This window comes from Podarcis erhardii (genome assembly GCF_964252035.2).
Source record: "Podarcis erhardii genome assembly, chromosome: 13".
Taxonomy (NCBI): Eukaryota; Metazoa; Chordata; class Lepidosauria; order Squamata; family Lacertidae; genus Podarcis; species Podarcis erhardii.
In genome coordinates, this window is record NC_138502.1 from 29,310,601 (window position 1) to 29,334,935 (window position 24,335).

The following is a 24,335-nucleotide window of genomic DNA, read 5'->3' on the forward strand; positions in this document are numbered from 1 at the left end:
TGGACACAAAATCCAGCAGCCTGAAAATCTCAGCTTTTTGTTAGTTTTGAGTTTTACAAGCAAGCTTCTAGTCCTTATACATGTCAAGATAGATCTGAAAATAAATGAGCATGATATACGAACCAGGTGAGATCTCAGAAGCCAGGGAGTCTGAGAAGGATCCCTGTGCTGAGGAGGAAATGCTCTGTACGCCTTTCCCATGATTAACAAAATATGGGCCAATTTGTATAGCTCATACAGGTCACAGCGTCTGAAAATTCAGGTTGTTGCAAAATTTGGGTTTACTTGATGTAGGAATCTTATTTTGAACACAACATATGGTCTCATGCCAAGTTCCACATCGGAGAGACAATGGATTCATCATGAGCATTTCAGTTGAGGCTCACTGGTCAAACCCTAGATCTACTCATGCCTTTTGTGCGATGTATTTGCTAGGGTGGTTTATCTTGGTGACTGTACTAAGTACCCTTACCAGTGAAGTGCCCAAATCAGCCTTTAGAAATAGCCTAGTTATTTGTTAGTAACTTGGAAGGGAGGAGTATGCACAAATGAAGCTTTGGTGCTATCAGGAATTGATACTGAATCCCCGCATCAATGGTCCATTACCTATCTAGACTCTTCTAGGTGGCTGGCAAGAATACTCTGTATCACCCAACTCTATTAAATTTAAAGCAGGCCTGCGTAACTTACGACTCACCAAACCTAAATCGCAACCTACCAGCAAATCACTAAACTGTTTTTGGTGCCTGTGATTGCAAAACCAGTTTGGATCCTAACTTAAGTCATATTTTAGTCGCACTGAAATCAATGGACCCAAGTAGGACCTTGGGTTTCTCCTCCCCCTTCCCTCCCCCCACGTTCTTTCACCATGTCACTATGAGCTAGGTTCAGCTTGATAGCTACAAGTTGGACCTGGAATGTTTCTATTACTTTATCAAACCATTCAAGTACTATCCCAACTAAATGTAAAACTCCTTTGGCAATACCTATCTGCTAACCGCCTTGCAGCAGCAAAGCCTTGTGTGAATATGTTAAGGAGGGCCGTGAAGAACGACCCACACCCAGTATCTTAAAAAGAATCATAGTTCCTTTACACACAGAGAGTTCCAACTGTTGGAAGTCTTCTCCCTCTCCATAGCTAAAATGAATGCTTTTCCCTCCCCAAGAACCCTGCAAAGCCTAGCTGATGAGCACCACTTTTTTGCCATATCTGACAGTTCACACTAAAAACGCAAATATGTCTGTCAATGCTCTTTCACAGCATTTCCATTTCCCCACTTTTGTAGATCAGTTAAAGGACAGGAGAGAGAATTGAGCCAATCAGAATGGCTTTAGCTAATTGGTGCAGACCTACTGAGAAACTACTATTTGGATCCACTGGGGATCACTCCCTGATAAGTGGGGTTACGGTTTGCAGCCTAACTTTTTAAACTCTTCCAAAACAATCCAAGGTATGTGAACAGAACCCAAATTTTCACTTTTTATCAAGCTAGCAATGCCATTCTTGCAGCTGTGCTTAGGACCACTTGTTTCCCTATTCATGTTTTTAAAACGCACATAGGTCAGAAAGTGGCAGAAGATGTGCATTACAGCTGCAACTGTAATGAAAACTTTGACCCCCCCCCCAAAAAAAGAATGAAAATTGCACAAATTGAAAAAGTGACACATTTTCCCACATCCAGAAACTTGTCAAATGGAGGCAAATGGCCTTGAACCTAGCAAAACCCGGGTTCTGGGGATCTGTCCTCACCAAACCCAAAATACTTGTACAAAATTCACATTTAAGTCTTGAGAGGTGCAAAATATCTTCTTTGGGGGAAGGGAGTTGCAAAATATTCTATTGAATTCATTTACATCTACAGTTTTGGATTCATCGTTTTTCTGTGTTGGTTAAAGACACTCCATGCTAAGATTTGATAAAACAAAGTTCTACTGTATTAGTCCTAAATCAGTTATTATTAACCCCCTCCCTACTCTAGAGCCCTCTGATCCCACCCCTAGCCATGAAACACCAGTCCGAAAGGTACCAGGAATGTACAAGCAACTGGAGAAGTAACACTGGTCTGGTAAACTACCATAGAGCTGGAAACAGTCCTAGAGAGTGGTACAGGCCACGTGGGGTTGAGCCCAACTCAGCAGCAACTTTACCATTCTCACTAGAGCTGGAAAACATATGAGGCTGTAAAACCAGACTCCCCACCCACCCCCAACTCCACCATTGTTCTAGTCCACAATTCTGATCAAAGCAGATGTCTCCCGCTTCTCTTCCTGTCAGCCTGCTTTCTCGGGAGCTAATGGTGAAGGAAGCACTATAGCCCCTTTTGAAGGCACCAGCCATTTTGTCTCATATTCAACAAGCAGCAACCGAGTTCAAATCCTGACACAACTCAATGGACCATTTCTCTGCTTCTGAACTGCTCTGAAGAATCAGTGAACATCCTTCTTGCTTTTTGGCTTGTTTCTTGCACTGTGGTCCCAGATCTTCCAGGGCTTGGACCTTGCCATGAAACTTCTTTGCAGGCAGAAGAGAGAAGCACGAGCTGTGTTGGGTCCCACAAGCTGCACACACAACCCACTTCCCAGATTATGCCACAGTCAGCGTTTTTTCCTGTGAGAGGGACTCAACAGCATGGCCAAGTGTGCCATCTAGTCTCGGGAAGTGGGACCAAGCACTTGGGAGAAGCCTCGTTGAGCTTTTCTTCCCGCAAAAGGAAACAAAGGCAGTCTGGTCAAGGAGAGACAGTCAGCCAAAAAGACCCAGGGTTAGAGTGTCAGGAGGAGCCCTAATGACATTTACAAAATTATAAGGGTGGGGTGGGGTGGCGGGGAGGATAGGTGACCATGTGCTTAGACGATGTCAGGAGAGCAAATATCCGTGCGTGTTTGTCTCAGAAGTGCATGCCGGTGACCTACTGTGTCTCACAAGCAACAATGACGGCTTGCAATGGTTAGCTGCGATCGACCCGGGGTGCTTCCCTCCCCAAATCCACAAAGGTAGCCTACCTAACCCCTGTCCCGCAGACTTTAAATAATGCACCCAAATGGGTCACATTGATTGGTGCTAAAGAGCCCCGTCAAAAGTCCAGGGAACATAGCTGACATCTCACCCAGGGTCTTGGCATGCCCACCTTACTCCCTCCATCTCACCCACAGAATCGGGGCCCTACGCAGAGCCTAGCAGGCTCCAAGGAGGGGGGGAAAGCAAAAGAAAACCACCAGGCTTCCTAGCAAACAAGGGCTGGGTCCAAAAATACAAGCTACTGCCTGCTGCCTCCCCTGCTCCTTTGGAAACTGGTCTGCCCCTACTACATCTACCCAGAGCTGGGCCTCTGAGGTTCAACCGAGGAGCCTGCTGGTCGCGAGGGAGTGACAAAGGGCAGGGATACAGGAAAGCTACAGCAAAATCAAAGAGAACTGGAACAGAAGGGGAGGCGGGCGGAGGAGGTCACAGCCCATGGAAGGCCCAGGGAAGCAGCACCCACAGGACTTCGGCCTGCTGAAAAGACAGGCTCGGATGCTGGTGGGCGTGGGCCGGCAGCATGTGTGTTGGAGCAGGGGCGTGACTCCAGGGCATCGGGCGCCCCTTCATGTTCAAGAAGAGGTGTGGTATCTGCTGCGGAGGGGGCCAGCAGACGGGCACTCTGGTGACGAGAGGCAGTGGTTGCGGCAGGCACGCTGCCGTGGGTGCGCTGGTGGCGTTTGAGGTGCGCCCGGCGAGCAAAGCGCTTCCCGCAGGCTGTGCAGGGATAGGGGCGCTCCCCAGTGTGAGCACGCTGGTGGATGAGGAGCTCGGAGCGCTGCAGGAAGCGCTTGGCGCAGACTGAGCAGGCGTGGGGACGCTCCCCACGGTGCATGCGCCTGTGCTTGCTGAGGTTCGAGCTGACGCTGAAGCGGCGGCCACACTCCGTGCACACGTAGGGCTGCTCCCCAGAATGCGAGCGCACGTGGATGGTGAGGTCGGAGCGCTGCAGGAAGCGCTTGCCGCACTCTCCGCAGCCATAAGGCCGCTCCCCTGAGTGCAGCCGCCGGTGCTTGCTGAGAGCCGAGCGCTGGGTGAACCGCCTCCCGCATTCGCCGCAGGAATAGGGCCGGTCGGGTTCCGGGGGCGGGGACGGGGGTGGAGGTGGCGTGGCCAGCCCCCCACCACACTCCACGCAGCGGCGCGACCGCCGGTGGCGCTCCAGGTGGCAGCCCCAGCGGAAACGGCGCCCGCAGTCACGGCACTGGTGAGGCTTTTCCACTGCGTGGCGCTGCTGGTGCCGCTCTAAGTTGGCAAGGATTCGGAACCGCTTGCCACACTCCTCGCAGCCGTGGGGTTTCCGGGGCTGGGCTGAAACAGAGTTCCCACCTGGCAGCTGGGTAGTTGCTGCCCCTACAGAGTTCAGAGGCAAGGCAAGAGAAGAGGCAGAGGCAGAATCCAGGACAGGAGCCAAGGCGGAATTTGGAGGTGAGCTGGATCTCTGTGGCGGGACGACAATGGTTCTCCTGCACTGCCCGCAGCGGTGGGGTTTCTCTCCTGCAGGTGGGCGCCGGCGTCTCTGGGTGAAGCGTGGTTTCTGCCACGCCGAGAAGAACTGGGCTCTTTCGCCAAAAGGCGGCCAGATTCTCGCGGCATCCTGGGAGTCCCGGCTCATGCTGTGGAGCGGGCTGCAGCCAACGCTCTCCCGGGGCTCAAGGCCCCATCTCGTTCCCAGAGGGCTCTGCTGGTGGACAAGGCTGTTCTTACACCCTCTGGCATCCCCATGAAAAATCTTCCCTGAAATGGGTTGCTTTTGGCCTGCCACCAGCCCCGGGCACAAGAGGGGCACCTGCAGCTCATTCGCAGCTGGCTTTCTAGACAGGATGGTGGGGGCTTCCAACGTTCCAGCATGTGAGGCCTCTGAGTTGTTCTGCCCACCTGCTTCATCACCTGCTGAGACAGAAAGGTGGATAAATTTCTGCGCCTTGAGGCGGGCGGAGAACGCAATGATGTCTACAAGGGGGAGCTGGACTCACTCTTCCATATTCCTGAGAAGGTGCTCGTGGTCACTTTACAGAGTGTGCTGCGTCAGATCACAAGAGAGGCTCTGAAGCAGAGTGAATGCTTTGCATGTAAAAGGGCCCAGGATCAATTTCTAAGCCCTCCGTCAAAATATCTCGGGGAATAAAGATGTCCAGCAGAGACCCTGAAAACCTGGCACCAACAAAAGACAGGCTGGACCAGGGGTAGGGAACCTTTTCACCCTGAGGGCCATTTTCCCTTCTAGGGAAGCCTACAGGAGCCAGCTGACAGTGGTTGTCTGGGCCAGAGAAAAATGAGGCTCCGAAAGGCCACAAACCCAGAAGTGACTGTTCCGGTTTGCGAACTATTTTTGGAAGCCGAACATCTGACGGGGCTTCCGCGTCTTCCGATTGGCTGCAGGGGCTTCCTGCAGCCAAACAGAAGCCCGCTTTGGTTTCTGAACGTTTTGGAAGTCGAATGGACTTTCCGGAATGGATTCCATTCAACTTCCGAGGTACGACGAAGTTTTATTTGAGGGCCGAGGTGCTATGCAGAAAAGAAAGGTTTAGGTGGCAGGGAGCGGAAGGATGGGTGTCCAAGGAGAAAGGCTAAGCCAGAAAAAGCTCACACTGTACACGACGGCAGAGGGTTTCGAGCAATTAGTAGGAAGGCAGAGAGAAAGAGATGAAGCCTGAAGACTATGTAAGCCAGGGAGCCCAAGATGACTGGAGGGGTCAGGAGGGTAGCCCTGAATATCACATCATGGTTTGAAATAAAAGCAGGCAAATCCTTGGACGCAGATCTTAAAAACAGTTAAGAATTAAATGGTGGTGTCTGATTGCTGCAAAACTCGATCCTGCCTGCCACAGCACTTTTCAGCTGCCCAAAGCAAGGTGGCCAGGCCTCAACGCTCCACTTGCCCCGGCTGATGCCCTTACCTCCAAGGCGGGGGCTCCGGGTCACCCTCTTGCGCCGCCTGACTCTCCCCTGCTGCTCCTGCTCCTTCACCAGCTCCCTCAGCATCTTCTCCACTTGTGCCTTGCCAACAGTCTGCAGGATCACCCCGAGCTGCCTCCGGAAGTCCGGCAGGATCCCTTCTTCACTAGAGCCGGCTGTAGCTGCTGCTGCCGCTGCTGCTGCTGCTTGCCCCTGCAAAGGTGCCAATTGCCCCTGCTCAGGTTCCATTTCTAGCCCTGGGAAGAGGGAGAGAAACAAAGTGAAAGGAATGTGAATGGAGGGCCCTAGGAGCCCCGTTGCCTATTCTAGGCATGAGCTAATTTACACAGGGCCAAGGCCTGCGAAACGCTGCAGGAGGATTGTGCCCTTGGGACAAATGGCGCGAGTTAAGACAAGACGGCTGTCTTTGTCTGCTCCAGGATTGCTGCGATGGGACAGGCCATTGGGTCGTCATCCTGGAGGCCCAGAGCCGTTCGTGGCAGGGAGGAGACACAGCCAATCAGGAGAGTGAGGATGGTAAAGGGAGAATTTGATGGTTTAGCCAAGCAGCTCAGAGGCTCTGCTATAGGTGCCTTTCTCTGCTCTCGCTTGCGGGTGGGGAGGTTACTTTGCTGGGAGCGATTGTCACCACCTGCGTCAGAGTACCCGACATTTTGTAAATGAGGTTCCATCCTTTCTGCAGCCCGTGTTAGAAACTCAAATAAACCAAGGTTACAGTCGTCAAAATGGAATGTTTAGTTGCCATTTTGGGGCAAGACAGCTTTAAAGTCTTATTTTTCCAAAGGATTGACTGACTGTGATTGATTATCAGTTAAACATCCGGCTAGTTCAGATGACAATCTTGAGCTAGATTAAGAACTGTGAGAACGTAAAAGAAGAAAAGTCCACATACATTCCTGTCCCTACCTCTTTTTCTTAATGGTGACATGGACCATTCATAACATAAGAATATTCTTCACAACTGTGGGCAGGGCGGTGGGAATGGAGTAAGTGAATACAAGCTAAAGCGGTTAACTGTAATGTTGGTCACTGCTCCTGCTCAGGTGGCACAGAAAAAGCATTTTGGTTCCTGAAATTCATTCTGATTGTGCAGATAAAATATAACAGGATGGGATACTAGTGTGTGAAAACAGTCCGGATTCAATGATCCCCAGGCACGCACCTCCAGATGGTGATGTCAGGCACCGTCTTGGCACCCAGGCATCTTCACTTGGCCGCTAGTGGTCGCTAGTAAAGGTAAAGGGGACCCCTGACCATTAGGTCCAGTCGTGACCGACTCTGGGGTTGCAGCACTCATCTCGCTTTATTGGCCAAGGGAGCCGGCGTACAGCTTCCGGGTCATGTGGCCAGCATGACTAAGCCGCTTCTGGCAAACCAGAGCAGCGCACGGAAACACTATTTACCTTCCCGCCGGAGCGGTACCTATTTATCTACTTGCACTTTGACATGCTTTTGAACTGCTAGGTTGGCAGGAGGAGGGACCGAGCAACGGGAGCTCACCCCGTTGCGGGGATTCGAACCGCCGACCTTCTGCTTGGCAAGTCCTAGGCTCTGTGGTTTAACCCACAGCGCCACCCGCGTGGCCGCTAGTCAGGTCTAAATGCACCTGGCGCCTGGCTAATTTCAAACACTGTCTACAACTATTAACAAACTGAAATATTTAGGACCATGATCGGAAGAAACTCATACAACAAAACACAGGTGGAGAACACCAGGGCGGGCCCTTCAGCTCTCTTTGAGCCTTCAGGAATTTCCTAAGGCCACAGTACCTCTTCCCAGGCTGCACACCACATGTCCTCTTTGAAAACTTTTGCCTGGCTGGAATGTGCCCTTGACCTTTAATAACGACTCTTGTTTGCCTGGAGAGATGGGTGTGGGGTGTGCGTGTATAAACTCCTGATTTCTGCATCACCCGCTGTACACAAAGGTAAGAGTCATATCCGTCGCTCTGTCCGCTTCTGCCTGGCCCCCACCCACTACTGGCATGTGGCCCTCAGAAGGTTGTGGCCAAAAGTTCCTGCAGCCGTGCAACGTGGGAGCAAATTCTAGCTTCCCTTTCAGTGCAGTTTGAGAAGGGAAGGCTTACAGCTCACAAGGGAGAAATGAGTTCCACTCTTTTAGGCAGTTGAACAGAGGAAGGATTTGTAGCACACAATTTCTTAAAATCCTATTGAATAAAGGACTTACCAGGAGCCAAACCTCGGCGCCCTCGGGTCTCTGTGAAGGCAGTTATCCGGGGCCAGCTAATGGCAATTTCTTCCGCTAAGAGGAGAGGAGCAGAAAAAAGGTTGATAAGCCAAACAAGATACTTCTGGAGGATAAAATGTTTGGTTAGGCAGTGGCCTTTGGATGCTATTTAGCAGGGTTTCCCAAACTTGGGTCTCCGGCTATTTTGAAACTACAATTCCTATCATCCCTGACCACTGATCCTGCTAGCTAGGAATGATGGGAGTTGTAGTCCAAAAACAGCTGGAGACTCAAGTTTGGGAAACCCTGCTATATAGGGGAGAAGGTATTGACTTCTATATGGCCTTAAAAATCAGCAGCTCTTTCCCACCACAAAAATGTATATAAACCAAAGTGCGGTCCCCACTATTTTGTTGGCATCCATCAGTCTTGGGAGACAAGGGAAAAGTGCGCCATTGGAGGTAAAGTCAGTGATTGAGGCAAACTGGCATCACAACACAATTTCCATGTGATGACTTGAGATGCCACAGGGCTATTTTTAGTTCTGGGTAGATAAGGTTCGAGTTCAAGTTCAAGTCCGGCGGCACAGACATTTTAAGCAGTGAGATCCCTACCCAGCGAGATCACTGTTTCATAGCTCTCCTGCATCTCGGCACACACGGGTACTCTCTCGCCAGAAATGACTGGAGTCCTTCTTCTTTCTCTTGGCAAAGGAGGCTCCTGATAAGCACCTAAATAAAAAAAAAAAGAACTGAAGGAGTTTGTGCCACGTCACGTTGTAGAAACCTTTCTACGGCAACCCAGTGTTCTTGATAATCATATCCATGTAGCAATGGTGTGAGATTGGAGGAGGCAGGTGGGGCAGAAAGAGAAAACGATGTTGTGAGAGGGGCAAACTCTGTCGTATTATGACATGGAGACGGGTCTGATGAAGTGGCTTGGGCCTTGCAAAACTTTGGGATTGCATCCTTCTGTACATTTTCTGGGATATGCTGGAAGGGACCTATTGTGGGTGCTTTCCTCTAGAGAGGTGAATTCTATGGCCGTTTGGTGCCAGGCTTTCTCAAGAGATGAGTCATAATTATGGAACAGCATTCCCAGGGAGGGACACCAAGAAGCAACTCCAATGTTAGTCAAACTCAAGAGCAGACCCGCTGAAATGAATGGGCACCACTTAGCAATCTATTCTGACTAACACTGGATTCAGCCATGTCTTATTTCTGTCCCCAGGTTTAAGGCCTGTTTATTCATTTGAACAATTATATTTTTAATTTTGTTGGATTGGCAGAGCATATTTGCACAGCGTTTCTAAGCTACTCTGTGGCTTTTAGGTTTTTCTTTTTATAATCACTATACCATTTAAATGGCTCTTGAAGAGTTTTCAGAGCACTTCATTAACCTCTTGGTAATCCACATAACAATCCAGTAATATAAGATCAGCTTCGTTATCCCCATGTTGCAGATGGGCTGGGGGAAGGACTGAGGCTGAGAGGTAAATTCAAATAAATGGCTGCTCAGCATGGGAGACCTGTGACTTTTACTGGGGTGTGTACACCATACAATACACCAAGAAATTTTAAAATGTGAATGGAACTGAACCAACTAATCAATAAGCTATTATTACACAACTTGTATTGTGGCATCCTTGAGGAAGGAATGGGAAGAGCATGTTACACTTCGTGATGTGATTACACATTTGACACACCCACATGTGGTTAGATGCTCTTTGTTATATACACAGTGCACTATCTCACTGTACAGCAGTCAAACACTACAAAAGTCTGTGTTGTCTCTGGCTGCACCAGACTGTAAGGTAGCTGAACCATGAACATGTCCATATATCGCTACAGATTATTAGTCCTTGGAAAATCAGACCAAGGGAACATTGAAATAAGACACAAAGTAATTGCAGGGAATAAGTTGGTTACCTAAGACTTGTTCTCCGTTGTTTACATTTGTAAAAAAAACAATGCCTGTAAAGAAACCTGGGCCACTTTGGACATTATATCCAACCAGGTTTTGTTCACATAATTCCACAATTCATAGAATCATAGAATCATAGAGTTGGAAGAGACCACAAGGGCCATCGAGTCCAACCCCCTGCCAAGCAGGAAACAACAACAAGGTGTGTGATGTGTGATGGACTAAATCATGTCAAATAATTTTTATGGGTCTGCTCTGAGTATGACTAAAACAGGATACAACCCTGTGGTTTTTAGGTATATACCTTAAAAAAAAACACCCTCAAGTATACATCTAAAAATCGAAAGTGTGAATGTGATGAACAACTATTTAAAAACACACAGATCACACACCTTGTTGTTGAAAAGCTTGGACTGACCACAGCTCCCTATGGGGGGGTTGGAAACCTGGATTTCTGTGTAATGTGCAAAACAGCTCTTCATTTCTCTGTACTGTTAGTACTTTGTGTCCCCAAAACTGTTTGTTTAGTTATATTTTAGATCATGGTTCAAAATCCCCTCCAGTCCAGTTGGCTTGTCTGGTGGTGAAAAAACACATGAACGTACAAAGGACAAAATATGAGCAAATGCCAGAGGGGCAGCGGAGTTTGTTGTGGCAAATATAAATCCTGTTGCATCCTAACGACCAAACAATTATATTACGGTAACACAAGCTTTCGTGGATTATAAACCACTTCCTCGGCTGCATGGAGCGTTATCTCAACGGGCCCAAGCTAGTGTTAAATGTGTTCCAACTCTCTACGGATACTTTAATAATATTTTTAAAAATGCAGCGTGGAAACAAAACTACCTCACTATGAGAAGAAGTCCATGCAAAAGACTGTGGGGGTGTTACAGAGGAATCGGGGCAATTCCTGGGGGCGCGGTGGGAGCCGGAGAGAGGGGAAGAAGCCATAAATTATGGGGAGGGACGTACTTTGTTGGGAGGTAGCATCTTTTGAAAATTGAGTAAGGGGGACATGGGCAAATGGGTGCAAAGGTTACAAAAGGCAATCGCAATGAACTGGGCCCTCCTTGCCACCCTTCAAGCTGACTCTCTTTCCCACATTGCATGAAACATCGCCCCCCGCCCTTCTAAGTCCAGGATCTTCGTGCAATGTCTTAAGTCCAGGCAGCAAAGGGGGAAACGGCTGCATCGAAATGCTGTTACCACCCCGCACCCTCCACCTCGGGGTCCATCTATGTCCTGCACAGCCTCCATTGTTTCCTCCTTGTGAATCGGACCTTGCAAAGGCGGCGACGGGAGGGTGGGGGCAGAGGAGATCGAAAAGGCCGGGTTGATCTTTTGCACCCCACCCCCCGACCCACGATCATTTACCTGCACCTAGCCAGGGACTGCAACGTGCGGCCTGCCTGAGAATGGTGAAGGCCGATTACAGAGAAATCCTCGCCCCCTTGCAGGGAGCTGGGATGAGAGGGGGGGTCTTAGGGGAAGCAGCTGCAAGCTGCAAAATCCAGGAAGCTCAATTCCACATCCTGGCTAGAGAAAAGAATAAAGAGAGAAAGACCTCCCCTTTCTCCTTCGGCAGCTAAGCAGGCCCTCTTGTGGCTGATGGGGTCTCTCTCCTGCATAAGGGACTCGGTGGCCGGCGCTCTCTCTTCCTGCTTCTCAAAGTTTCTGTCCTTCTTTTGGAAACTGGTGGGTTAAGGATTCTACCAAGTCAGTTTGTGTTCCACATACTGTATAGATCAGACTCAATGCAACATGTGGATCCGAGTGATCAGGAGCCATGCTGTAGCCGCTTAATCCTACTTCGTAAAAAAACCAAATATATCCTCCACAAAAACAAACCCAGTACTGTATTGATCAAACCCTATTTAGGCCGTACATACGTGCTGTTGTTTTAAGATGTACAATGACTCAAATTTAACATATAAAGTATGAAAGTATACAAAATATTATTGTTAAAGGACAGTCCCCCATCTTTGGTAGGAATTTCTCATTATTCTGGTCCCAAGTTTATCAAGAAATATCTAAAATCGTTAACTTTCTGGATAGCTTATCAGCTGGTTAGAAGCATGGTGCTGACAACGCCAAGGCTGCAGGTTCGATCCCCATATGGGGCAGCTGCATAGTCCCACATTGCAGGGGCTTGGACTAGATGATCCTCAAGGCCCCGTCCAACTCTATGATTCTACCTGTTCAGGTTTCTCCACAACTGTCATTACTGAATATGCAGACTGATATCACAAAAGGTTGGCACTCTAAAGAACCTTTGACATCCATGCTAGCTGCTGCTGGGATTTCAACAGGCCAGCAACGGAAAACTTTGGAGGGGGGGGGACTACATTTCTCTTTGTGGCATAAGAACTTACGGACTTTGGCTATTGTGGAAAAAAATAACACACCAATTGCAGGTCTCCAGAGGGATTGGAAACCCAGAATGCTTCTATGTCCTCTGACAGGGTTTTATTTCTTATGCTTTGGACATAGATGGCCAACGTGCACCATCTACACCAGCTCAGGAAAAATGGATGTCTTGGTTTATATTAGTGTGTTACTACTCCCGACCTCTTTTTTTACATACGGTATGTTATGGTGTCATACTCTGCTATTGTACTTTTACGTTGTCGGTAATGGTCATTATGCTTCCATAAAACTTTATTTATTTATTTATTTAAAAAGCTATTGTTAATAGGACGGAGTACCAGGGTACAGTGGCAGAGCAGGAGGGGCGGGTAGCATTGCATACCTGTCTTCCCAACGTGGAGGCAACCAGCCAGGGATGGTGTCTTGAGACAGTGATGACTCCTCACTTTCAGTTTCTATGGAGTCTCATAGACACCTGGCAGCTTCAGCTCAAAACCTCCTGAAGGAAGGAATGAATATACAAATACTGTACATACTGACTTTGAGCCAACGTCACCATCACATTAGGCCGCTGCTGAAGGAATTGCACTGCCTGCCAATGACCTACTAGGCTAGGTTCAAGATGCTGGTACTGTATTGGTGTACAAAACCCTATACAGCCTAGCAGGACACCTAAAAGATTGTCTCATCCTACACATACCCAGCTGATCACTGAGTTCTGTAGGAGTAGGCACAGTGCAGGTACTATCCTGTCAGGGGCTCCATTCCACATATCAGACAGAACCTACCCTATTGGCTTTTCAATGCCTGCTAAATATGTGGTTTTGCATGCAATTGCATGTGTGTGTGTGTGTGTGTGTGTGTGTGTGTAGTTTTTAAAAAATGTTTTATATATGTCATTATAATGCCAGTTGCTTTGAGGTCCCTCGCAAGAAGTGATTCATAAATGATATAAATAATAATAGCCAACCTAAAGGGTCTGTAATGTAGGCAGCAGAAACATGGAACACATGTGGGGGTAAAGAGAGTCAAAAATAATTTTGGAAAGGGAAACTATTTGGACAGGTCAGGGAGGAAAATTAACGGTTTGAGGATGAAATTGATTGAAAGGGACATCATGAGGGTTGTTTTTTTAATGCAGTGAGGCTGTTCCCACCTCTGCCTTGTACTCTGTTCACGACTTTGGGCAAGTAACTTCTCTCCATCTAGTCATCTGGCCAGCCTTCCTGTTACTTGCACTCTGCCATCTGGTAGGTATTCAAATATACAGATATTCCTGAAGGTTGTGGCAAAGGGATCCCAATCTACCACTCCCAGTAAAGCCACAATGTGTGGCAATGTCATAAACTTTATTGACCGGCATCCGGGATGCAGGAATTTGTGAAAGGGAAAGACAGATGTGTGACACGATCAACCAGTCACTCTAGCAATGCCTTATCCTGAGAGAAAAGAATGAGCGGTGCTTGGTGTCTCAGCACACCCACATAAGTGAAGGGAGAGACTGCAAGGACTGTGATCATACCCAGAAGAACTCAGTGTGTGCAGGAGCAGCTTATTCAGCTGCCTGTATCTGAGCTGTGACCCCACAAGGCCAAAGTGCTCAGGAGTTTATGGCCAGTAGTGGTTGAAGCAGAGTGCCTGGCCTTTGCCAACAGAGAGCTTACCTACCTGTGAGGGTGAATGCTTCCCCTCTGTGTAAGAGACACTGCTCCATGCTGTTGGAGAAAAAGAATGTTACAGCAATACTGTTCTGACAAGACAATCACATAAGGCAAAGGTGGTCTGGCAGGTAGGGGAGACATTTACAGGCAGCTTGCAAGCTTCAGCTCAGCAAGAGCTGACTGCAAATTGGAGCATAGACACTTAGGGTGGGCGGGCATCCTGCCACTACCCTCTCCCAATTAACCTCCATCTCCAGGGCCCACCCAACATTATATCACCCTAAGTTTCAGGTTTGGGGCCTGAAATCTTAAAGAGTTTGGGGTAATCCTGACCTGGCAACCCTAATTAAAACTGCTATTGATATAAACATATATATTAGATATAGGCCCAGGCCACTTTGAGTGGGGATTTGAACCTTGGTCTTCCATTCCAGCTCCTAGCCCAACACTCTGACCATATACTACACTGGCTCACAGGGTCATCTGGGTCCTCCGGCCATCTGGGTTGAGGGAGAGAGCAATGAGGAAAAGGGCCTGCTGGTGGCATGGTCTCCTCAAAGGTACTTGCCTGACATCTGCTTTGGCCTTCTTGTTTCCCCAGACAAAAATAAATGAGTACATGCCACAAAACGACAGGATAATATCCATTCTCAAAACTGAAATGGCCATGTAGAATGTGAAAGGCCTACAGTCTCTGTTAGATGCTATTTACCTCTTTTCCAACACCTTATTCAATAAATAATGAAAAGAAATGTGATGAAACACCAGTAGTGGCAATGAGAACCCTATTGGATGCCTTTCTCGTTTTGCCTCATTGGCACGTTGGCACAGGTGAACAGGTGGGCCCTCCGTTAATATGCCAGGTTGTTTATTTATTAAAAATATAAACTGCCTATTTATGAAAACATCTCAAGGCGGTTTACAGTAAAATCCATTAAAAATACCAAGCAAAAAACACACCCGCAGCCTTAACAGCCAGTACATTTAACTGCATTACAGAAAATGGCTGGCCTCAGTGGTCAGCAAAGGCCTAAGTAAACAGGTACATTTTTAACATGTGTAGAAACCACATCCTAGTTGGCACATCATGCCTCACACGCTACCGTGGGCACCAAAACAGAAAAGGCCCTCTATCTGACTGATCCCATGAGATGAGCTTTCACCGGCTCCTCATGACCTTAGTAACCAGGCGGGTCTGCATGGGAGGTTAAAAAGCAAGTCCCATTTCTGCCACTGGGAATTTCCCAGTGAAGCCAGATGAGAAAACTGCCTGGGGTGGCTCAGGCTTAGCCAACCAATATCTTGCTGTCGAAGAGATCGAGTATTTGTTTTTATTTTACCTCACACTAATTTGATGTGTGGCAGGGTAACTAAATGATAGGCTGTGTTTAGGTGCATTCTTCATGTTTGAAGTTTTATTCTGTTTTTAATGTTCTGTTGAAAGCCGCCCAGAGTTGCTGGGGAAAACCTGGCCAGATGGGTGGGGTAGAAATAATAAATTGTTGTTGTTGTTGTTGTTTACTTATTTATTTACTCCCCAGGAAATGTGCCAACGTTCATCTCCCCCAGGCAGTGAAGTGCGAGATTGAAAGAGTTGCTTCCGAAAACACACAATGCTCCAGGGTGGTGCGGTCAGCACACTTTGAAGGCTGAGGGGAGCCCCCCCCCCCTCGCAGACGCACTTTCTTGAGGGTGTGAAGCCCCTCTGGATGCGGAGTTGGGGAGGAGGGTTCCCATGTGAGAGAAAGAAGGAGACGCGAGCCCGCCCAGCCCCGCGCGACCGTCTCTCGGGAGGCGGTTGCTCGATAGTGGCGCCTCGCGCGCAGTGGCCCGAAGGTCCCGAGAGGCGCTTCTCTCGCTCGCTCGCTCGCTCGCTCCCTCCCAGGCTGGGCTCTGGCGGTTGCTTGTGAGGAGGCGGTCCCAGAGGAGGAGCCGGGCAGCTCGTTGAGAGCCGCCCCGCTTCGTCAGCCAGCCCGCCAGCGCCGCTTCCCTTTTTTTCTGTGGGGCGCGCTCGGAGCGCCTTACGGCCGTTGCCCCCTCTACCGACTTCCTCACTTCGGCTCCCCATGGCCGGCCGCGGGGGGTTTCCTCTCACGCCGCCGCAGCCCGGGGGCCCCCCTCCGGTTGCTTCGGCGGCGCTGTCCGCCCTTCCTCCGCCAGCTCCGGGGCTTTTGCGGGGACCCAGCCCGGCCGGGGCCACCCCGTACCGGGCCATGGGGCACGCGCCTCCGTTCCAGGTAAAGCGGGGGCGGCGGGGCACGTGCTCGCGCGCGTGTTGTGTGTTGTGTTGTTGTTGCGGGTCGCTCTCGAAAGTGCCGCGGAAGGAGCGCGAGGTGGAGGAGCAAGCACGTGGGGACGTCGGGGTTTCGAAACACGTGAAGGGATCGTGGCAGTTTGTGCGTGAGAGAGAGGGGGAGGGAGGGAGCAATGCAGGTGGGGGATACACGTGGGATAGCTAACTCCCTGGGAGGGAGACGTTGCCGTTCCAGGAGTCGGATATGGGGGTTCAAGGGGGGCGGCTTGCGGGGAGGAGAAAAGGAACGTGTGAATGGCTGGGTATGACTGAGATCGGTGAGGGCAGCAGGTAAGAAGAGTTTTTATCTAAAAGGCCTCCTGGCAGAAGCGAGTTTAGGCTACATGGAGAGGGTCTGGACTGTATTTGGCAGGGACGTCCCAGTGTTGGGATGGTTGCTGAGTCCGAGAAGTTGGAGCAATATCAGATAGCGTCTGCTGAGACGGAAAGGCATTTGGGGGTTGTGGGAGAGAAGCAACTGTGAAACTTCCGGCTGGAATCTGAATTTGTACTTTTTCTTTTTCTTTCCTTTCTTCTTCTTCTCCTTTTAAACCCAACATGTTTTGGTCAAGTTTAAGTTGCCTTGTTTAATGTACTGTACTTTTAATGTGTGGTGTGCTTTTAATATATATAAAATATATATAATCTAGCCAGTTAGTTTATGATGGCTTAAGTAGTTCATTTTAAAGTGTTACGTACCCTCAAACTCATAAAGGTAAAGGTAAAGGGACCCCTGACCATTAGGTCCAGTCATGGCCGACTCTGGGGTTGCGGCGCTCATCTCGCTTTATTGGCCGAGGGAGCCGGCATACATCTTCTGGGTCATGTGGCCAGCATGACTAAGCCGCTTCTGGCGAACCAGAGCAGCGCACGGAAACGCCGTTTACCTTCCCGCCAGAGCGGTACCTATTTATCTACTTGCACTTTGACGTGCTTTCGAACTGCTAGGTTGGCAGGACAAACTCTCATAGTGGTGCTTAAAATCTAAACATAAATTGGAGGGGGGATGGGTCATTGAAGGAAACTGAGGTCTTAGGTTGACACTCAAAAGTAGGTGTCTCTGAACGGAGGTGGGGAAAGTTTGCCATGCAAACTGAGGGCTTCTCAATGAAATCCTGCGTATGACTCCGGGTGGGATTTAGATTTCCAGCCTGTGAAAGTCTTGCAATGGTTTTGTGCAGCTGGAGGCTTGGATTGTGTGGAGATATAGAAAGCGTACAATCAGAATGCTGGTTTTTGTTCTCTAAGCACCAGGTGTCACAACTAGCTATGAAGGCAGAGCTTGTATCTGTTGATTGAGTTTATCAGAACTTGATGTAAAGAGCCACATGGGCTTTCTTAAGCAGGTAAGGAGAAGAGCTTATTTACTGCATTTATATCACACTCTTTTCTCCAAAAAGTACATGGTCCACACACCCCTCCATAATCTCCATAACAACCCTGTGAGGTAGGTTAAGCAAGAGGCAATGACTGGCCCAAGGTCACCTAGTGAGCTTCATAACTGAGTGGGATTTGAACCCTAATCTCTCAGGTCCTAGTCTGATGCTCTTAACCACTACACCACACTGGCTTCCTAGAGTACTTCTGCTATAGGGCAGCAATATAAATTAAGTAGGTAAATAAATATAGGGAAAGCATAATGTCACTTAGAGAAAGATCTGAAATATTTTCCTTGAAGCTTGAATTTGTACTTTTTGGCTTGTGGCTCAGTCTGGAGCAGAATTCCCAGCCGCATTCCGCTTTTCCTACCACCCAACCTTTGATTATAAAAGTCTTTATATATTAGAAGAGTTGTATTCTCAGCAGTCCTTGAAGTAAGGAGATAGTATTACAATCTTAGGTGGCAGACTGGGGAGCGGGGGAGGGAACAATGACACGCAGCAATAATGACAAAGGCGGAGGGACTTCTGGAGGTTAAAAATATTTTGTTGGTTTAGAGAAGCACGCTATGGGTACATCTTCAAGACTGACAGATGTAGATCAGTTGTCCCTTAATGCAGCTTAAAGCACTCTCCTGTGCTTCCAAATAGGATGAAAAGAGTGCCAAGAGGGATTTTGTCACATGCTGTAAAAGCATGCTGCAAGCATAAAAGTAGGGATTTTAGTACATCAAGCCTGTACAATTTCTAAACCACTAATCTAAATGCAGCCCACCAGCCATGCATAGTGGCCCTCCAGAGATTTGCCAAAGTCTGTGCTTTCAACTGCAAGAACTGGCGTGGTGTAGTGAATACCTGCCTGGCTACAGTACGTGGGTGTGGAGGGGGGCTGCATTCAGCTTGGTGGGCCATCAGTTGTGTCGGCCTGTAATATGTGTTAGTTGTTGTTAATACAGAATCAGGAAATGGTAGTTACTGCAGATTAATTTGCCCAAAATACAAAAGTATGGTCCAGGGTGCTCCTTTTATTTTTGATGCTTTCCTTTTGGAATTGTGTTAGTCGATTCCATTTTTCAAAAGGCCAGAAAAGACACCCAAAATCACCCAAGGGAATCAAAGTAGCAGCAAATAAAGTAGGAAAGCACCATATGGTTCTCTATACAATGTTTTTGCATTACAAATGTGTTGAAGGGGAGAAATTTTAAAGGGGGAAATTCCTTTACAAATCTTTTCAGTGCTCATGGCTAAAAGATTTCTTCCTATTTGAGATAAGTCAGTAGGACTTGTTCATAAACCACCTAAAAAGGTAAAGACTTGTCATTCAGACAGTCACAGTTTTTGAGGTCGTTTTGATCTGTGCTGTCTTATCTTAGGGGGGGGGGAATTTGGCTATGATACTAAAAGGAAAATACTGTCTTGTCTTCTATATCAGCACTGTGTGTGTGTTTCACACACAACCACATAAGTGCTTCACAGAGCAATCCTATGCATGTTTAGACAGAATTAAGTCTTACTGATTTTGTCGGGACTTGCTACCTAGAAGGTATGCACAGGATTGCAGCCTTAGTTTGACAGAGTCAGTGTGGGCCACAGGGTCAGTTGGGCTTGGATTAAAAGACCTTGATTTCAGTATTTGCTTCTTCCATTAATTCATTTTGCAGTCTTGGGCAACACACACATACATTGAGCCTTAGTTCCTCTTCTGCAAAATATAAATTGTAGGAGTGAGCACAATACAGTTGGTACAGAATTTAGCAAACTAAGGATACAATATAAATTTGTAGTAGGCCAACTATTATTTGCTTCATTTTGTTTGAATTATTTTCCTATACTGTAATTACTAGTGGTATTAATAACAAAGGATCTTGTGTCACTTTAAAGACCAACACATTTGTTGTGGTGTAAGGCTAAAAGCTTTCACGTACCACAGGCTATTTCATAAGGTACATGAAATGCAGTCCTAAAGTGGCAAGCATATCTACCCATGGTTGGCATGGGAGTGAAGTCGATGGAATAAAATGCAAAAAGAGCAGTGACAGTTACCTAAAAGCAAAATAATTGTAGTGACCAATTAACTAGGCACTGTTTGTGATAACACAGTCATCCTGACATTTGTTAGCTAATTAGCATATACACGTGTGTTTCTTTTTTAAAAAAAACCACAATCTTGAGTCAAGCCCCAGGTGACAGGATTGAATTGCCTGATAACTCAGAATTCAGCAGTTTCACACTGAACATTCAAGGATAGCCACCTTAAGGTCAGTTAAAGAGTATTCTGATAGGTTAAAATGTTCTCTAACTGGTTTGTGGATATTGCCATTTCTGATGTTGGATTTGTGTCCCCTTATTTTGTTGAATAGATATTGAACTGTTAGTCCTGTGTAGAATGCAAAAGAGCATTTGTCCAGACACTTGCAACATGCAGATTTGCATTGAGACTGCAATAATACTCACCCACTGAAATAATAATTTTAAAAAAGATTAATGAAGTTGGACTGGTACCCAGGAATAAGACAACCTAAGGCAGCTACTTACCAGCAACACCAGGCCACAGACACAATCACAGGGTCCAGACTCTGCAGCAAACATGCCAATTGTGTCCTCATACCTTCCCAGGAAACTCTTTTATAGGGCCTAATAATAATCCATAACGTAATGGGTTCATTCATTAGCTCAGCTTCTGATGTGATATATGGCACCAGCTTTTTCAAGTAATGCTCCTCTGAATGTTTATTGCAGTCAACGCATTTTGGAGTGGAACTTCCTTCTTCAGGAGCAAACTTAGACTGTTTGAAGCAACTTACACAAATATTGCTGCCTATCTGGCACCAAAGGAACAGTTTCCTTATGGTGACAGATAGGCACCAATATCTTTGTGTAAGCTGCTTCTGAATGTCCAAGCTTGCTCCTCAAGAAGGAAGTTCCACTCCAAAATGTGTTGACTTAAGGCAGCTTACAGATAAAAACAAGAACCGCTAAAACCATAGAAGAAGCAATGATTAAAAAACAATTAAACATGGATAGAATCTAAAACTATATACATATATAAAATATATTAAAACTGTAATCTATTAAAACCAAAAGTAATAGTAATAGTGCCTAAAAGTCTGCTAGGCACTTCTGCAAAGACAAGCAGGTATTTGTTCGAAGCAACTTTCATACAAAAGAAAGAAGGAATGGCAGAAATATGCACACAGTATCCCAGTTCATGCATAATGGTAAGCCATTGTCAGAAATAAGCCATGAGTTACTGTGGACAAGCAGTGCAGGTGCTGGCTAGTCTGTTGTTCCCGCTTTGCTCTGCCCTGTCTGCCTCCACGAGAAACAAACCACAGTGCTTTACTTAGTGTTATGTGTGAACTGACACTCATGGTTGTTTTTTTCCAAACAACCCACAAGTGGAAGCCAAAGTTTGTTCATGGCTCACCACCACCCATGGTTTGTTACTCCTGAACAAACTGTAAGTTCACCTAATGCCAGATGAAGCCTCGTGGTTTGGTTCTGTCAGAGGCAGAATGGATTGGTTGAGCTAACATGCTCAATCTTTGGGTCAGAAACTTTTGTTTTGGAAAAATCCTTGGTACATGAGGATGTTTGTGCGCTTCTAACATTCCTATGACGTGGGGACTAACGGACAACAAAAGTGGATCATCTGAGCCCTTATGGTTGAAAAGATAATTATATTCCAAGGCTGGAAAGATAAATACCCACTACCCATTACTCAGTGGTGTGAGGATCTTACTGCCCTTTCTGCCTTTGAGCATATATTGTGCCCATTTATATATCATATCAATTGTCTATCTTAATATACCACATTTAGGAATAGTGGATTGTTATTGTGGCATTGTGTGTTTTCTTTCTGTTCTTACTTTTAAAAAAAGAAAGAAAGAAAAAAGAGCAGCAACTGCCAGCAGAATACTCCTTATGGTAAGCCATGGTTTATTTCTGACCATGGGATAGTGTTGTATGCTTTTGAGGCCAGTTATATGTTCCAAACTCTACAAGCTGCTTTCAGTTATTGTTGTTTTTACTTAAAAGAGAGAAACACTTTAAACCATGAAGCAATTTAAATTGTGTAACATATTGTTTTAATTTTAAACTAATACAGTGTAGATGAAAAATTATAAAGTGTTTTGATGGAGGAAGAATGACATGGAACGAAAAAGATAGAATAAGAGTTCTGGGGACTTATGAGTAGCGTCGGATGACCGAATGAGTTCAAACTAAAGCATTATGGAAGTAAAATATAAGGAGTTGCTGAACTTGTGCAGAGCTTGTATAGCAAGATTATTACCTCAAAACACTGAAGGTAAAAACCGTGGGTGGTATCCAGCCACATCATACCTGGAGCACACCCACTGAAATCAATGGACTTATGTAATTTCCATACCATTGATGTAAATGATTCTGTGCTGAGTATTGACTTGGTTGGATATTGCTAATTAGGAACAGCCTTCAAAATAGGTAATCAGGGAAACAAGACCTGCATTTTCAAAAAGATAGCTCAAAACATTTATGTATGAGTGTTGAGTGGGCCATTTGAGTCTCCAGATGTCCTCTTGTTGATAGGACTGGAGAAATGTCCATAATGACATGTCTTGACTCCTTGTCTCAACCCTCAAAATAATAATAATATATATATATACACACACACACACACACACACACACACACACACATATATATATATACACATATATATATACACACATATGCGCGCAATGTGGATATATTACACACCTAGGAATGACAGTCCTTCTCTGGAGTTGTCTGCCTCCTTAAAATAAACAATTTTGTGTTGGGGTTCTATTCCTCCCCACTCCCACTGCCCAGAAGCCCATTCTGCCCCACTCTTCCAGGTCCTAAAGGACCCATGCATGAGCAGTTGCACATCAATTGGACACATGCAAAATGGTCACCACCTTTACAGGCAAGTAAGAATAGCTCCTCACACCCCACAAACCCTTAAAATCACATTGTCTTTAAGCCCATATACGTTTGTAAAAATTGCAGTGCCAGTTCCTTTTTTATGTTATTTATTTCATTCAGAAATAACTTTCTGACTACCAGAGATCATGGGTCCTCCCCCAAGATCATCTGAATCAACACTGGTTGCTGTTAGCTTAACTCCAAGCAAAATCCTAGATATGTCCCAATAACTTTCTTTTGAGAGTATTGAATGAATTTAAGCTTTGGGTTTAACTTTTCCTCAAAAAAGCATTTTTCTGTATTATGACACTGCAGTTAGCATTCGGCTTAGATGGCGCTTTTTGTAGTATGCTGTGTGGTCTCCTGATTTTATGCTTGTATCCCATCATAATGTGAATTATTGTGCACGGGATACTGGGGTAAGGGACTGGACTTAATGGCCTGCTGATCCCTTCCAGCCCTATTCTTTTGTAACTGGAACTGGCCTCTTAGCAGTCTCTTCATGCTGTGAAAGTATTAACAAAGACCAGCAGACAAGCATCCCTAGTGGTTAGAATTTGAGGACATTGGCTTAGTTGTTGCATCAATTTCAGACAATGGGAGGTACACACTTTGTGAATATTGGGTGCATCCCATGTGAGGAGTGCTAGCTTTGCTTTTCAGATGAAGACAGTTTCAAAAGTCTGGTGTGGATTTTTAGCAGTGAGAGAAACTGTGCCTTCAAGTCCCTGCACTTCCTTTGGAGGTGGTAATGCTTCTGTAACAAGGAAGCCGGAAGCAGAAGCAGCCAAGTACAGCAGTTTCAGCAAGTATCAGCCTGATGAACCTGCTATGTTGTGTTCTGCAAGCCTCTGACTAGAGGGATGGAGCAGGAAATAAATGTACTACGTGGGATAGGGAAGATGAATTAGTACATGCATTAGGGAATGTTTCTGAAGGCATGGGTGCTTCTTGAAGCCTTTAACAGAGAGTACTTGCATATTTTCATTATGAGGGCCAGACATATTTTTTAAGTCCCAGCTGAAATTCACAAGATGCAATTCTGTAAGCAGAATCTTGGAAATGCATTTCCTTGGATGAGTTTTAAATATGACTCAAATGTTTGATACCATACACAAGTGTCTAGTGGGCTAACCTTTTAATGTCAAGTATTTTATTACTCGCTTTTCTCTTCTTTCCTTGGTCTTCCTGCTGTGACTTTGGATTGCATTAAACCTGTGAAAACCGTTAATGGCAACTGAATGCTGACTCACCCGTGTTGCTACTTAAGTAAATGCACAGGGTGGCAATTAGATTAGATGGCAATTATTAGATGGCGAGCAGAATCTCTGGCTGTGGTTTTGTGTTGGAGAAGGACTGAGACTTACCTACCATGGGACTGGCATATTATTGCTGTGTAGATGCACCTTCTAAGGAAACTTCAGCATAAACCACTTTGTGTGAAGTTTGTGTTCAGTGTCTTTCACACTTTCTAACAACTTGCAGATGAAAAGAAGAGCTGTCTTGTGTACTAGTAAACTCCCTGTTCTTCCATCAATGATTACATGTTCCAGAGACTAGAGGGAGAAGGGGGCTGAAACCGTAAGGACACTCTAGAATTTTTTCACAGGCTTCTTCAACATCATTCCCAAAGACAAATGAAGACAGTGCTGTAT

General features: G+C 46.5%; 2 protein-coding genes across 11 annotated transcripts in view; one reads left to right on the forward strand and one right to left on the reverse strand.

Annotated features, from left to right (window-relative positions):
* Positions 1-263: 263 nt before the first annotated feature.
* LOC309328032 (uncharacterized protein) lies at positions 264-15,737 on the reverse strand. 7 transcript variants are annotated; one of them, XM_081837868.1, is made up of 7 exons: positions 15,602-15,737; positions 14,087-14,133; positions 12,801-12,917; positions 8,740-8,856; positions 8,126-8,200; positions 5,920-6,174; positions 264-4,912 (listed from the first exon to the last, which is right to left on the reverse strand). In XM_081837868.1, the coding sequence occupies exons 4-7, from the start codon at positions 8,771-8,773 to the stop codon at positions 3,405-3,407; spliced, it is 1,872 nt and encodes a 623-aa protein (XP_081693994.1). In that variant the 5' UTR covers positions 8,774-8,856; positions 12,801-12,917; positions 14,087-14,133; positions 15,602-15,737; the 3' UTR covers positions 264-3,404. The 7 variants fall into 7 exon arrangements, with proteins under 7 accessions (XP_081693994.1, XP_081693993.1, XP_081693997.1 ...); XM_081837867.1 differs by lacking the exon at positions 15,602-15,737 and adding an exon at positions 15,420-15,492; XM_081837871.1 differs by lacking the exon at positions 15,602-15,737 and adding an exon at positions 14,648-15,314 and having other exon boundaries at positions 264-4,909.
* SMARCD2 (SWI/SNF related BAF chromatin remodeling complex subunit D2) overlaps positions 14,610-24,335 on the forward strand; it is a 29,205-nt gene continuing 19,479 nt past the window's right edge. For 2 of the 4 annotated variants that reach the window (XM_081837944.1, XM_081837945.1), the window contains exon 1: positions 16,142-16,316. In XM_081837944.1, coding sequence (XP_081694070.1) covers positions 16,146-16,316 — 171 coding nt within the window. In that variant the 5' untranslated portion in view covers positions 16,142-16,145. Of the gene's footprint in view, positions 14,640-16,141; positions 16,317-17,685; positions 17,719-24,335 lie in introns of those variants that run through there. The other 2 variants (XM_081837947.1, XM_081837946.1) reach the window with 2 other exon arrangements.

What these genes read in the sequence shown, in the direction of transcription:
- LOC309328032 (XM_081837868.1), bottom strand. Translation starts at nt 8,773, where the DNA reads ATGCAGGAGAGCTATGAAACAGTGATCTCGCTGG. An exon ending in GCGCCGAGGTTTGGCTCCTG is followed by an intron (nt 6,175 to 8,125) that starts GTAAGTCCTTTA and finishes CCCTCTTCCCAG; the next exon opens with GGCTAGAAATGGAACCTGAG. An exon ending in CCGGAGCCCCCGCCTTGGAG is followed by an intron (nt 4,913 to 5,919) that starts GTAAGGGCATCA and finishes TTTCTGTCTCAG; the next exon opens with CAGGTGATGAAGCAGGTGGG.